This window comes from Thermobia domestica, chromosome 1, assembly GCF_964235325.1.
Source record: "Thermobia domestica chromosome 1, izTheDome1.hap1.1, whole genome shotgun sequence".
Taxonomy (NCBI): Eukaryota; Metazoa; Arthropoda; class Insecta; order Zygentoma; family Lepismatidae; genus Thermobia; species Thermobia domestica.
In genome coordinates, this window is record NC_137454.1 from 266,528,273 (window position 1) to 266,543,437 (window position 15,165).

Consider the following 15,165-nt stretch of genomic DNA (forward strand, 5'->3'; position numbering starts at 1 on the left):
TCTTTTCCCCCCTCAGGGGAAAAAGGCCCCTCCCATATTCGTAACTACCTGCCCTTCAGGCATTTAACACTTGTAAATATGTGATTGCAGATTTTGCTAGGTCGATTTTGACCTGGATTTATCCTTCCGCTCCTTCCATAGCACGCAATAGAGCCGTTGATGAGTAGTATTAAATGGTGAAATTTTGTTATAATGGAAAATTAGCTACTAAATGCATGTTACTAATGCTTGGTTAGTTTAAGGATTTAATATTTGTAGTAATTAGTTTCATGTGTGATGAGTGATTTTGTATGGATGTGTTGTGAGAATTAGTGAAGACAGTGTATTTTGTTTGTCATGGTTATTCGATTTATTAAATATAGTTAACCAAAATATATATATATATGGTTCAGTATCGTCAACGTTAGCGTAAGGTAAATATGTTAATACTTATTTGATTTGGTCGTGTTTACAGCACCACACCGGTCATTGAGGTACGGACATTGGGTTGTTTTCACAGTATTCAAATGGCTTCTCAATATGACCTTGACCTGACCGTGACCTCTGACCTGGAAACTTGATTCACGCATATTTAGTCGGCTTGCGACATAGAATCATACCATACAAGTTTTTCTTTGTTATCACTTTGATTTACGTTTTTCCAGGCTCCTTCAGAATTTAATATTGCAATCCTTTGACCCTATATCTCTTCAATCTTTAGTACAAGTGACAGAGTGTTCCATAATTCGTGTTATTTTCTACAGCGCTGGGAGAAGATGAAGTTTATACACTATTAATGTAAAATTTGACACTCTTATTGAGAAATATCTGAATTTTTCGAATTTCTACAGACAATAAGAGAAAATTGCTGTTTAGCCCCCCTTTAAGGGTGTAAACACGAAAGTTCATTTTCCTTATGGGAGATTCAATGTTAAATTTTAGAAGCAGTTTTCTCCAATAATTATTCGTGAAGATTTTGGAGCAAATGAGTTGTATTTGTTACAAAATGGAAAAACACTCATTCACAAAGCTAGTAAAGCCGTCTCAAACATTATTTTGCGAAGGTACCCCTTTTGGGGGCAAGGGGCGTGAAAAGGTGATGGGTGATATGTTACCAAAATCCCAAAATTTATTTTCGGAATGCCAGTAAGCGTGAGATTAATCACAAATGTCACAGAATTAATGCTCCAATGTCCTTACATGTAAGAGTGACTGATAACAGGGCTACAGCCCCCTTTCAAAAATAAAAAAAAATCACCATAAATATCCTTAGTAGGGATATACGAGAAGAAGGTATTTTTGTTAATTAATGTGAAATTTGGCGTCATTGTATCAAAAGAGTATGCGTTTTTCAAATCTGGAATGTTATGTTGATAACGTACCGCCTTAGGGGGGCACAGGGGGCGAGGCACTCGATGATGGATCTTTATAAAAATTCAAAATTTTGTTCCGGAAATGCCAGTGAGCGTCGGATTTTTCACCACTGTCACAGAATTAATATTCTAATGCTCCTTGCATGTGCCAGTGACTTATACGGGGCTATAGCCCCCTCTCAAAAAAATCACCATTAATATCCTTAGTAGTGACATACGAAAAGAAGGTACTTTCTGTCAATTAATGTGTAATTTGGTGTCATTGTAGCACAAAGGTATGAGTTTTTTACATCTGAAATGTTATTTTAGTAACCACTGCCTTAGGGGGGCACAGGGGGCGAAGCATCAGATGATAGACCTTTATAAAAATTCCGAATTTTGTTCCGGAAATGCCAGTGAGGGTCAGATTAATCACAAATGACACAGAATTAAGATTCCGATGCTATTTGCATGTGCCCGTGATTGATGTGGGGCTACAGCCCCCTTCCACAAATCACGATAAATATCCTTAACAGGGACCCACCGGAAGAAGCTACTTTTTTTAAATCAAGTAATGTGAAATTTGGCGCTGGCGTTTTTTTTTTAATTCGGTATAATTTTGATAACGCACCACCTTTAGCGACAAAGGGGGCGAAGCATAAGATTGTGGATCTATGAAAATTACAAATTTTATTTTGAAAATGCTAATGTCCGTGAGATTAGTCACAAATGTCACAGAATTAATATTCCGATGCTCATTGCATGTCCCAGTGACTTATATGGGCTACAGCCCCCTTCCAAAAATCACAAAAATTCACAATAAATATGTCATAATTAATATGTAAGTTGTCATTATTGCAAAAAATTTCTGTCAGTGTAACTGATTATGCATATAGCTTTGTTGTTATGGTGTCACTGGAATATAATCAAAGAATTTCTTATTTTTAAAAATCAATTAGGGCTCTTTTTATAGCAGAAAATCTCTCACACAATTCTCCTACGTATTTTCTACACACTTAAGCAGAACCACCTCGAAATAGAACACAAAATGACAATAAAAAACGTAGCAGGAACAAAAAAAATCTTAATGAAAAGTAAGATCTTAAAAGTTAAAAGTGAGCTTTAAGTTTCAATATTGTTTGCTTTATTCGTAAAAAGAGAAAAGCATGTATTTTCAGTTACAGTATTATCCAACTGTATTATCCAACTTTCCATATAACAACTTACTCGTATGTACTGCAGACGTAATACACACGGACAGACGGTTGTAATAGAAACAAATGTTTCCCGAGGAATAAGAATCAGTTACTGGAAATTATTCTTTGTTGAAAACAACTCTTTTTGGCTCTACTATCACTAATTGTTTAAAAAGATCATTAATCTAAGTGTAAAACCCATAAAATCAACTTACTTTTATTCGGCATGCCCTCCTGCACGAACAAGACATAAATTAATGCGATTTACTGAAGAAACTGTGAACACTTTCTCCAACATATCTGGAGTGATCATCTCTATACTGTGGACAATCCTCTGTTTCAAGTCCTCTACACTGTTGCATGATTTTTGGTAGACAATTTGTTTTAGGAATCCCCACAAGAAAAAATCGCATCGTATAAGATCCGGACTTCTTGGTGGCCATTCGACACTTGACCCCATAGAAATAATCCGTTCCCCAAATTTCTCTTTCAAAAGATTTATAGTCGTATTTGAGCGATGCGCTGGCGCTCCATTTTGCATAAACCATAGTTCATCACTTTGACCTAAATTTAAACGATCAAGTTCAGCAAATACTTTTTTCTCTTAGTAGCTTTTGGTATGATGACGTTGTTACATTTTCATCAAAAAAGAAAGGTCCTATCATCTCAGTCGCAGTTACACCTCACCAAACCATTATTCCTCGTTTGTCCATTGACACTTCTAATCTCACGTTCGGGTGTATCGATGACCAAGATCTTGCATGTGATGAGGACACAGAACCATTTAAAAGAATTTTGCTTCATCGGAAAACATCACTTGAAATAAGAACATAGGCTTTTCATTTAACTTCTCGATAAACCAGTCACAGAAATAAACACGATCACCATAATCACTTGCACCATTCGGACCTTGTATGGTTTTACCTTCAAGTTTCTTAAAATTCTTTGTGGCGTAGTTTTCTTAATATTTAAGCCTAAGCTTCGACGAGCAAGGGATTTCCGCGGTGAACTAGTAACAGATAACAACACCTGTCTTTTTGTTTCTTCTGTAGATACACTTGGAGATCTTCCTGCACTTTTTCTAGATGCAAGATGGGCAGTGTGAAAACAATTGCTGCGGAACTGTTTGCACAAACGGTGAATTTGCATATCGTGTACTTTTAATCCGAGTTCTTTAACTATACGGGATCTTGTTGCTCTTGCAGATTTTTCTGATAAAATGTACCATTCAATTACATTAGCACGCTGATCCTGAGTTAAAGACTGCATGATCGAAGGACACTACAGTATGAATGCACTCTTAAAGTATTCTGGAAACGACAAGTAATTATCAAATGATTAAGCCAGTCTATCCCCGAGATTCACCTACTATGTAATGTCCATTTCCGAAGAAGTCAATCTAACCCAGGTGTTTATTACAGACACGAAATCCTATTGAACTGTCAACACGTTAACTCGTAAATCGTTGGTGTATTGCGATAAGAAAAGGTCTGAAACTTTTGTCAGCACACATGAACAAGAAGTTGAGTCAGGAATTAGAGGGTGTTTTATAAACAAAAGTTTGTTGACATTGCTTAAAATCAGCTTACAGTGGGACGCCAACAAATGATTCGGACGTGTTCCAGTGCTTCTTAAACAAACATCTCTTAGCAAGCATTCTGAATAGGAGAGAGAGAAGCATGGAAGATAATAAAACAAAGTGGTGTGGTTCTTTAAATGATTTTGGGACCGGGAAGGGGGAATTGAATCACTAAAGTGGTCGCTGGCACATGGAGGTAGCTTCTAAGCATTAATTTTGGTATATTTCCAAATATTTTGACGCTCACGGGAAATAACGAAAAGTTTAAATTTTTCTTACTGCCTATCTTCCCCAATTTGGAGGTTTGGCGTAATAAAACTAGAAACGCATGCATAGATGAATGGGGAGGAAGAAGAGGAATGGTATCGTATTTTCTACCCAAAACTGCTAATTTACAGCAAAATTTGTATAAATATAGAGCAAACTGCTTTCCGCATTTTACATTGAAACTCCAGTTAGGCCAATCAAATTTTGAGTTGACGCCACTAAAAGAGATCAACACATGACCATTATCATATTGTCGCTTTAGCTCTTTTTCTAAACAAACATTTTTCGACAATAATGCCAAATTTCACTTTAATAATGAAAAATATTTACCTTCTGCCAGTAGGTTCTTGCGTATAAGGACATTCATCATGAATTTCTATTGTTTTATGAAAGGGGATTGTAGCCTAATATCAGTCACTGGTACAGTCCGCAGCAAAAAACCTGCAACATGAGCATATATGTTTATTGTGAAAGGACAAAGTCTTTCGCTCCAAAATAAGTGTGCAGGGGAGGACGCCGAGGTTTCTCCTGGCGTAATTCATGCCACTTAGACGTTATGTTGATTTCCTGCGCTGTTAGTCGTAGTTTCACAATAAACTTGCATGCTCATGTTGCAGGTTCTTTGCTGCGGATTGTACATGAAAATAGCATAGGAGCATTAATTCTGTGCGCCTTGCAATTGATTTAATGCTCATTGGCACAACCAAAATAAAATTTGGAATTTTTATACTTTGGCCCCTGTGCCCTCCAAAGCCAAAAATTACCAACCGCGCCCTTTGTCCCCTGTTACCAAAATAACATTTCAGATTTGGAAAATACATAACTTTTTATTACAATAACGCCAAATTTCACATTAATCGACCAATAGAAAAAAAGCTTCTTCTGGTATGTTCCTGTTAAGGATATTTATCGTGATTTTTGGTGATTTGTGGAAGGTGGCTGTAGCACCACATCAATCACTGGCACATGCAAGGAGCATCGGAATATTAATTCTGTGTCATTTGTGATTAATCTAATACTCATTCACACTTCCAGAATAAATTTTTGAATTTTTATAAAGATCCATCATTTTATGCCTCGCCCCCTGTGCCCCCCTAAGCCGGTGCGTTATCAAAATAACATTCCAGATTTGAAAATCGCATACTCTTTTGATACAAGAACGCCTAATTTTACATTAATTAAAAAAATACCTTCTTCTCGTATGTCCCTACTAAGGATATTTATGGTGATTTTTTTTTTTTTTTATTTTTGAAAGGGGACTATAGCCCCATATAAGTCACTGGTACATGCAAGGAGCATTAGAATATCAATTCTGTGACAGTGGTGAAAAATCTGACCCTCAATAGCATTTCCGGAACAAAATTCGGAATTTTTATAAAGGTCTATCATCTGATGCTTCGCCCCCTGTGCCCCCCTAAGGCAGTGGTTACTAAAATAATATTTCACATGTGAAAAACTCATACCTTTGTGCTACAATGACGCCAAATTACACATTAATTGACAGAAAGTACCTTCTTTTCGTATGTCACTACTAAGGATATTTATGGTGATTTTTTTGAGAGGGGGCTATAGCCCCGTATAAGTCACTGGCACATGCAAGGAGCATTAGAATATTAATTCTGTGACAGTGGTGAAAAATCCGACGCTCACTGGCATTTCCGGAACAAAATTTTGAATTTTTATAAAGATCCATCATCGAGTGCTTCGCCCCCTGTGCCCCCCTAAGGCGGTACGTTACCAACATAACATTCCAGATTTGAAAAACGCATACTCTTTTGATACAATGACGCCAAATTTCACATTAATTAACAAAAATACCTTCTTCTCGTATATCCCTACTAAGGATATTTATGGTGATTTTTTTTTATTTTTGAAAGGGGGCTGTAGCCCTGTTATCAGTCACTCTTACATGTAAGGACATTGGAGCATTAATTCTGTGACATTTGTGATTAATCTCACGCTTACTGGCATTCCGAAAATAAATTTTGGGATTTTGGTAACATATCACCCATCACCTTTTTACGCCCCTTGCCCCCAAAAGGGGTACCTTCGCAAAATAATGTTTGAGACGGCTTTACTAGCTTTGTGAATGAGTGTTTTTCCATTTTGTAACAAATACAACTCATTTGCTCCAAAATCTTCACGAATAATTATTGGAGAAAACTGCTTCTAAAATTTAACATTGAATCTCCCATAAGGAAAATGAACTTTCGTGTTTACACCCCTAAAAGAGGGGCTAAACAGCAATTTTCTTTTATTTTCTTTAGAAATTCGAAAAATTCAGATATTTCTCAATAAGAGTGTCAAATTTTACATTAATAGTGTATAAACTTCATCTTCTCCCAGCGTTGTAGAAAATAACACGAATTATGGAACAGTCTATATCTATATATATCTATATCTATCTATCTATCTATCTATCTATCTATATCTATATATATATATATATATATATATATATATATATATATATATATATATATATATATTATGAATATTTTGGTTGTGAGGTGTTGGATATTGAAATCCGATCACTCATCTGTGTCGAGAGTAGTACTTTCGTTTTCTTCTTCTTTTGTTGCTGTCACTACTTCATTTTTTCTCTGTTTCTTCGTACTTCGAGATTTTTTTTTTTTACTTTGAACCTCCCCCCCAGTTCTGAACCTCATGAAAAAATGTGAACAACTGTATAATTGATTTTGACTGAGTGTACTAACTGAGATTTCGAAGGGTATAATACGTGCAGGTATTCCGTGTTTTAGAACAACATAGAACCGTTTATTGTAATTTTCAACCAGTTACAGAAGTGACTGCTGGGAGGGTACATTATAGTTTCTGATTTTCCATAATCTGATTATTTTTCCGAGAATCGTCCAACAATGTAAGTAGTTGCCGATCCTGATTTCATTTCGTTTGGCTTTTGTTTTGTATGTAGTGTACCTTTTAGTAGTTTGGGCCCAATAATATTATCTAATCTTTGATTTTTTCTTTTCTTTGTACATCTACATGTGTCTATGTTTACATCAATTGATAGTTTACGTGCCTGCATAATCTGTTCTGATTTCAGACATAATATTTGCTATATGCCAACATTAAACATTTTTCTATACGCGGATAAACGAATATATAAAATTTTATATATTATCGGGGTTTTCTAGTAAAGTTTGCAACCTATTTGGAAAAATGTCTTTTGTCAGGGTCATGTGACCCAGAAAAAAAATGAAATGTAAATATTTATTGAATACTGAAATGAATATGAATATATGGAATATATTTATCGACGAAAATGTTATTATTGATTTTCAAGTAATATTGATTATAATGAGTTATATGGAAATATATGAATGAATATAGGTAGTATGGGCTCGGTATCTACCGTCGACGTTCTAGGTTGCCATAGTTTTCAGACACCCGATATTGACATAGATAGTATATATGTTGCCGCGTTATGTAATGTGGATAATATGTTGTAAATTCATTAATATGCATGTATCTCTCGGATAACTTGGTTGTAAATGAAATTTGCATGTAATAATAAAAAATCCGAATAGCAGGTCGTAACGGAAAATCTCTAAACTCCAATTCAATGATTTTTTTTTCTTGTGAATTACAAGCGTAACAATTTCTGAAGCAGTGTGCCCCAAATCCTCCCGGTACGTCTCAAAAACTCAACTATCAATTCATTAGCACAGTGATATACACATCTTCAAAATCTTCATGACTTGCACAGCAAATGAAGTTAGCTTGATTGTGGTGGTCTTCCCGAATGTACCAAACAATTTAATATCGAATTTCGATTAATATATAGGATCTAGGAATGATCCAAACACCTATTTCGTCAATGTAATTTATAATAAAAAAATATGCTCCCTATGTTTGAGGAGGAGAATGTGAACTGTGGAAATTTTCGATTTAAAAGTTAAAGAGAATTCAAGGGAAAATAGACGGAAAGTTTATCTGGTGTGCATCGAGTGATGTGCTAAAACAAATATAACAGGTCTTCGAAGTGAATACCTATGTTCAGGTAGAGACCACGAAAAATAAAAATATAGACGCTTTAACTAGTGCAAGTGAGTCTCTATTTAACTAGTGCAATAAGGTTAGTTATTTGAGACAGGACACAAGTGTTGAATAATTTGCTTAAAAGGAACCAAAACTTATCGAATATTTCGAAAACTTTTTTTTTTTTTAACTACTCAACGTTGCGGAATTGTCAACGAAAATTTTCTTTTATATCATCAATACTTGTAAAATAATTATGCTACATGATGTTTGTTTATTCTGCGTTTCGCAAGTAATGTACTTAAATTCATTGATACCTATAATGTAGTATTCCACACTATTGTGCTTATTTGAATGTTGATGGAAAACATGTTAATTTTTTTTAAACCTATGTACCTATAATGTCCTATGTTATGCCAAATTAAATTTTTTATAAATGTAATAAATTGATTTGTAAATTGTAGTTAGGTTAGTTTAATTTCAATATATAAATCCTATACATTGTCCTGTATGAGTGTGGGTGTGGCTGAGTATTAGAGTTAGTTTTAATTGAAGCATTTGTGTTTAACCTATATGTATAGTTGATGGTGATTAATGGTAGTTAGTGACTAAAATTCACTAATAATAAATATTAAAGAGAAACGCTAATTCTATATGAAATGGCTCTATGAGAGGAGCAGAGAGAACAAAAGAAGCTGGAACTAACCGTTGTTGTCAATATTTTGGAATATTTAATCTCCAGAAACCAATTAAACATTCGATTTTTTTTTTTCCTCTGCGACCAATTTAATAGTACAATCTGTCTCAGGAATCATACCTCATGTGTTGGATTAACGTCGAACAGTTCTGAATTGATAATAAACCATTAGTGTAAACTTTCTCATCTATCTCGGTGCTAGCCCGGGATAACCCGAAAATGGTGGTTGTCTGGGGCTAGGTACGGTGTGTGTGAGTTGACATGTGCCTACTTTCGAACAGTCGAATACCAAATCATCGCAGAATCACACTGGAAACAAATCTCAATTCGATAACTTTCCACTTCCTTTTATCATATCTCCTGAAACAACCATAACCTCTCCTCATCTTCTTACTCTCCCTCCTTTCCCTTCTTCCTGTCTTCTTTCCCTATTCTTCTTTCTTCTTCTTCTTCTTCTTCGTTTTCTTCTTTAAAAAATAAAAATAAAAAGTGAAAAAAGGAGTCGTGACTGGGAATTCAATTTAAAAAATAAACACGGTTATATATTTTATTTAATTTTATTTATCTTCGGAAGTCCGATAATAAAATTCTTTTATTTTGATGAAATCTAGTATATGTTAAATTAATAAATTAACAATATTTCATCCCCATAAGGGATGAAAGGTTCCCACTCACGACTTGATTACTATACAGCGCGTTCTCTTCTATATCTTCTCTCTTTTACTTCTTCTTTCTTCTTCGACGCGAAAATTATTTTTTCTTTTCTTTTTTCATTTGGCTAAATTGCGGTTCTGAAATTAAAATATCGCAAGCATTCGTTGATACGGTACATGTTGGTTCTCAGTCTCTGTACAACTTGTAATAGTTTAACATGAGTTTTACGGAAAGAAAAAAGGACATTATTTAAAGGGATGGGCACTAGTCGAGTGAAAGGTAATTTTCTCGAGTCGAGTTTCGAGCCGAGTCACTGTTTTTGAGGTCTAGTTCGAGTCGAGTTTGATAAACGGCTCGCTCGTTCAGTACGTTTTAAATCATGGTCTGATTAGACAGGAAAGAGAAAGCCATGAGAAATGTAAGCAGTAATGTGGAATACTTGGCTGCAGAGAAGCAAACTGGGCCGAAACTGATTTTCGTATATTTTGTAAATTAGGCCACGAGGAACACGAATCTGAAGGAATTGTAACGATCCGACTTTCAGAACTTGATATATCCGAAAATAAATTGACCAGGGAAGCAAACTGGGCCCAACCGGTTTTCATATATTTTGTAAACTAAACCATGAGGGACACGAACTTGAAGGAATTTTAACATTCCGACTTTTGGAACCTAGTCGCTTTATTTTCTGACATCTCAAGTTCCAAAAGTCGGATTTCTAAAATTCATTCAGATTCGAGTTCCTCGTGGTCGAATTTACTAAATAGATGAAAATCAGTTTGGGCCGAGTTTGCTTCCCTGGCCACTTTATTTTCGGATATCTCGAGTTCCGGAAGTCGGATGGTTCAAATTCCTTCAGATTCGTATACCTCGTGGTCTGATTTACAAAATATATGAAAATCAAAATCAGTTTTGGTCCAGTTTGCTTCCCTGCAGCCGAGTACTTTTCGTGTTAATCGCATCTTGTCTCGTCTGGATAACGAGATGACAATAGATTTTTATAACTAGACAGCCTCAAATGTCGTGAACACCAATATAGTCATATACTATAGTTATTACCATCAAGGCTGAGACCTGCACGGTCGAATTTTTGAGCCCACGAAGTGATGCCAACCGGCTCAGCTCGGTTTAACTGAGTGAACAGTTCGAGCCGGCTCGATTGGGATGAGCCTATGGCTCGAGTCGGTTCGGTTGGGATGAGCCACCAACTCGGCTCAGGTGAGCCATCGGCTCAAGCCAGCTCCGTTGAAACGAGTCAATCGGCTCGGTTCGACTTGGCTCAACTGAGCGATGGCTCGGTTGGAGTAAGCCATCAGCTCAGTTCGGTTCGGGCCAGCCATCGGGTTGAACTGAACTGGTTGGGTGAGCTGTTGGCTCGGTTTACTTCTCGGTTGGGCTCGATAGTGAATGAGCCGTTGACAACGCTAAGCCCGTCCCGAAAAGTTTTGAACATGATTGCCCGGAGCTCTGTAACTATTAATAACTTCTGGCTCGAGTCCGAATATCTCTTTCTCCGAAATTCAAACCCAGAACCTTGTAAATAATGTTTTTCCCCCTGAAGACTTCTCGACGACCGAGATCTGCAGTCTAAAGTAGTTTCTAGTATTCAGATACAAACCGCGTATCTTTTATGGTTATGTACTTGTTGTTATAATAATAAGTTGTGGTAGTAAGGCGCGCTATACACTACGAGATCAATCCTAGGAAATATCTTAGGATTTATCTTCGGAAAAATGTTAATGACATATCTTGTTGGAAATCCTACCCTTTTTTTGCCATACACGTGAAGAGTTTTCCTGCCTGACCGAATGACGTTTATCAACATTGTGAAATAGTTCTATTTAATAAAAGTACAAAGTTGAAGAATTACTATGCTAACCATACTGCACATCCCACTGATATTAATAACAGGCGCTGTATTGTTATATGGGATACCTCTAAAAAATGTCAGAAGGGTGCTGGTATACTTTTGGAGCACCACATTTACAAATAAAATTTAGAAGATTTAGAAATAAAATTTAATACTTTGCATGAAAAGACATATTTATAAGGATCAAATTTCTGCAAACAACAGAATTAAATACAGAGTAATACAGCTGTATTTTATGTTTACAATTGTAGGGTTACTAGTGTAAAATCATTATAAATGTTTTAACGACGGATAAAATAGGTGATAGACAATGTTTAGCAGAAAGAGCCCAGCTAATTTTTCTACAAAATGTTACAATTTCGGTAGTTGCTATTTACATTAGTTTAGTTTAGGCTGGTTCAGGTTAGTTACGGTTATGTTACGTTTGATTATATTAGTGTATGGCTCCAGCTAATTTTCAAAAAGTAATAGAATTTCGCTTACTTCTATTAATATTAGGTTAGTTTAAGTTAGTCAATTTTATTAGGTTAGGTTTGATTGGGTTGTGTTAGGTCTAAGTACTTGCATCTTCCATTTCTCCTGTAAATTTTGTATGTTTTGCCTACTTCTGGACACCTTCTGCGAAACATTTACCTAAGTGAGTGCATATAAAAGATGACCGGTGATACTATTTTTCACCACCGGTTTATTTCTGTATAGTTTACAGAAGTTATAGTTTATGTTTACAAGTGGAGCGCTACTACCACGATTCCTTGACAATTGCTATCCAAACTCGTATCATTGCCGAAACCCACTCGTTTTCATTACATTCACTGACGCGCCTGCTTCCTTCGCTCGCATCCCTTGACTGACGCTCGGTCCCCGGCCTCGCCATGCCCTGACTCGGGTTGGATAGCATTCGTACTTTCCAGAGGCCATCTAGCACAACTTGGTTTGCGTTTTTAGCACTAGAGTTTTTATACTATATATCCGGACCCCGTATTTGTATGCAAATCGTAAAAGAATTGTAGTTTATCAACAATTGCTTTTGATGGTCCCCTCGAGGGATTGTATCTATGCTATGTGAATAATTTTCGTGTCGGTCAACGCAAATCATTTAGGAAACAGTGATAAATTATAATTTAATATAATTTTTCAACAATTATTTCGAGTGGTACACCTAAAGTAAACCTGCACGATCAGAAAATACTTCTTCATTTGTGTTTTCACTTGTTTTGTTTTCACTTTCTCTCACCTGATGTCGCTTAAATCGAAATCTTACGAATTTTCTTTCCGAAATAGAGCGTGCTCTAAACAAGAGAAATCTCATAGGATCGTTCAGAACACAGAAATGACATGCGATCTGATGCCATACACGTTGAGATTTTGACTCTAGGACAAATCGTACGAGATTTCCTAGGATCTATCCTATACTGTATAGCCCGCCTAATATGTCTATGTAGGATACTTGAAGAGAGTACCAGGAACTACACACAGGATTTGGGTCGATTTGGCTCGACTCGACACAAATTCGACTCTAGTCACGTTTCAAAGAAAATTCTTCTTTGATGGTAAGCGCGCCTTTAGTGTACAGGGTTCGATCCTCAATGCTAGAACATTGAGAGCATTACGATGGTTCGGACTCCATTTTAACTGAAGACCTGAGTCTTTTACAGCATACATGCTGAAATGTGACGCTGTGCTTCAGCGGACCTGTAATCTATCGCACATTGCCCAACGTACTCTAGTTATTCGTATTTCCTATTACGTCATGGAATATTGGTATCACAATATTACCCGACATCCAGATATAATTTGTTATCTGTTATTCGGATGTTAACCGCGAATCGTCACCCAGATACTGTTTATTATCTAGATTATCCCTTCCTCCGAAAATGGATACGAAATAAATTATCCGGATATTTCGACCATCCCTAGTCAAGACATAAATTTATCTTCATCTTTCACTACAGGTATATTTTTATTCATAATGTATATCATGTTATTAATGTGTAATTTCATTTGTAGGTTATTCGAAATCTATCTATATCCTAGGTAAACTATTTAAATTTTGATTCTGTTATTTATCATATATATCATTCTAATCCCCAAATTCCACTCACTTGCGTGGGAATCGTCCTTACTTTATTCACTGTTATTTTAGTATGTGAATGCGGCGGAAGCCTTTACTGTAATTTTAGTTCAGGAAAGTGAATGAGGGTGAAGGCTGAACATTATATGAGGCTAAGTGTGAATGAAGACGAGGAAGAGGTGTTAATCTAAGGATGGGTGCGAGTGTGAGGAAGTTGATTGATTAGAGCATCAATAATACTTGAAACTGAGCCGGAGTGAGTGCGAGTGTGTTGATTGAGGGTGAGAACATCAGTGACATTTAAGATGAGTGTGATTGTATGTAAATGTGAAGCATTCAGGGTGATGACATCAATAGTATTTCAGGATGAGGGCAAGCACATGTGAAGGATTTGATTGAGGTTTAGGAAAAAAGCTCCTCTCTGGTCGATAATGATAGTAGTCACAAAGAGAGCCACCTCTTGGTACTGTATGGCTTTTCGCAGAATAACCACGCTTTGAAAATTGTTCGCTTGTATGGTAATCTGATCAATCTTATTTGATCAGTTGTGCCACCAGGGTTGTCAGAAGGCAATCGACGAACGGTTCTACGGTTCTGATACATGTATTTTCCATGTGACGAATATGTGACTATTTCAGATTGTAATATGCATATTTGTTTTGCATTTATTGCAAACTTTTTTCTTTTTTTCAGTTCGTCTCCATGACAGCATACAAGAAGAAAACTTCCACTATTTGGTGTTCGATCTGTAAGTATACATACACTTTAACCTTTTGAAACTTAAGTACTTTACAGTCATAGAAAACTGATTCATGACCACGTGATGTCATTTAACTGGTACATTTACTTAATTAAATTCTAAGTACCTTTCCGCCCTCTGTTTTATTAAGGTGTTACTGTTTTATGTAGCGTGTTTTCCACATATAGTTGTAAAAATGTTTTTGTTGAAAAACTTTATCTTCATACCTACGACCGCGTTAGCTCGAATTTGACCTGAGCAAATCAGAGGCAACTTTGGAATATCGTGACTCCAATCACTGACCTCTGGTTACGTGGTGGGACATCACAGGTTATCGGCCTTGATTTTGGATGGAGTACGTATCTCTACCGCCTAACTTTAAAAGAGTTGCTTTGGTCCACCCCTTTAAATTAAGGAATTTTGGGGAAATTAAAATTTCGGAGAAGGTCTATGCGTTGTGAACATGTAACTTTGAGGATTCTTGTTAGATTCCTTAGATCAGGCATGTCAAACTCGCGGCCCGCTTATTTCTCACTATTTATTTTGCATAAATAAATAAATTAATAAATTAAAAGAAGGAAAAGAAACCTTCAGCATCATATTTTGCCTGCTACTCTACACACACACACACACACACACACACACACATACATACACACAAAATATGACTCGCCTTAACTTGACCAGAATTGATCTGATGATACACACAAGGACACCTTCTTCCATTTCATGAAAGAAACACAGGAGTTGTGTTTAAAA

At 36.1% G+C, this 15,165-nt stretch overlaps 1 protein-coding gene across 26 annotated transcripts in view; it reads left to right on the top strand.

Annotated features, from left to right (window-relative positions):
- CaMKII (Calcium/calmodulin-dependent protein kinase II) overlaps nucleotides 1-15,165 on the top strand; it is a 1,422,941-nt gene that overhangs the window by 304,649 nt on the left and 1,103,127 nt on the right. For all 26 annotated transcript variants that reach the window (XR_014126880.1, XR_014126879.1, XM_081726364.1 and 23 more), the window contains one exon: nucleotides 14,361-14,415. Coding sequence is in view for 24 of the 26 variants with exons in the window: in XM_081726364.1 (XP_081582490.1) it covers nucleotides 14,361-14,415 (55 nt within the window). In the remaining 2 variants the exon portion in view is untranslated. The remainder of the gene's footprint in view (nucleotides 1-14,360; nucleotides 14,416-15,165) is intronic.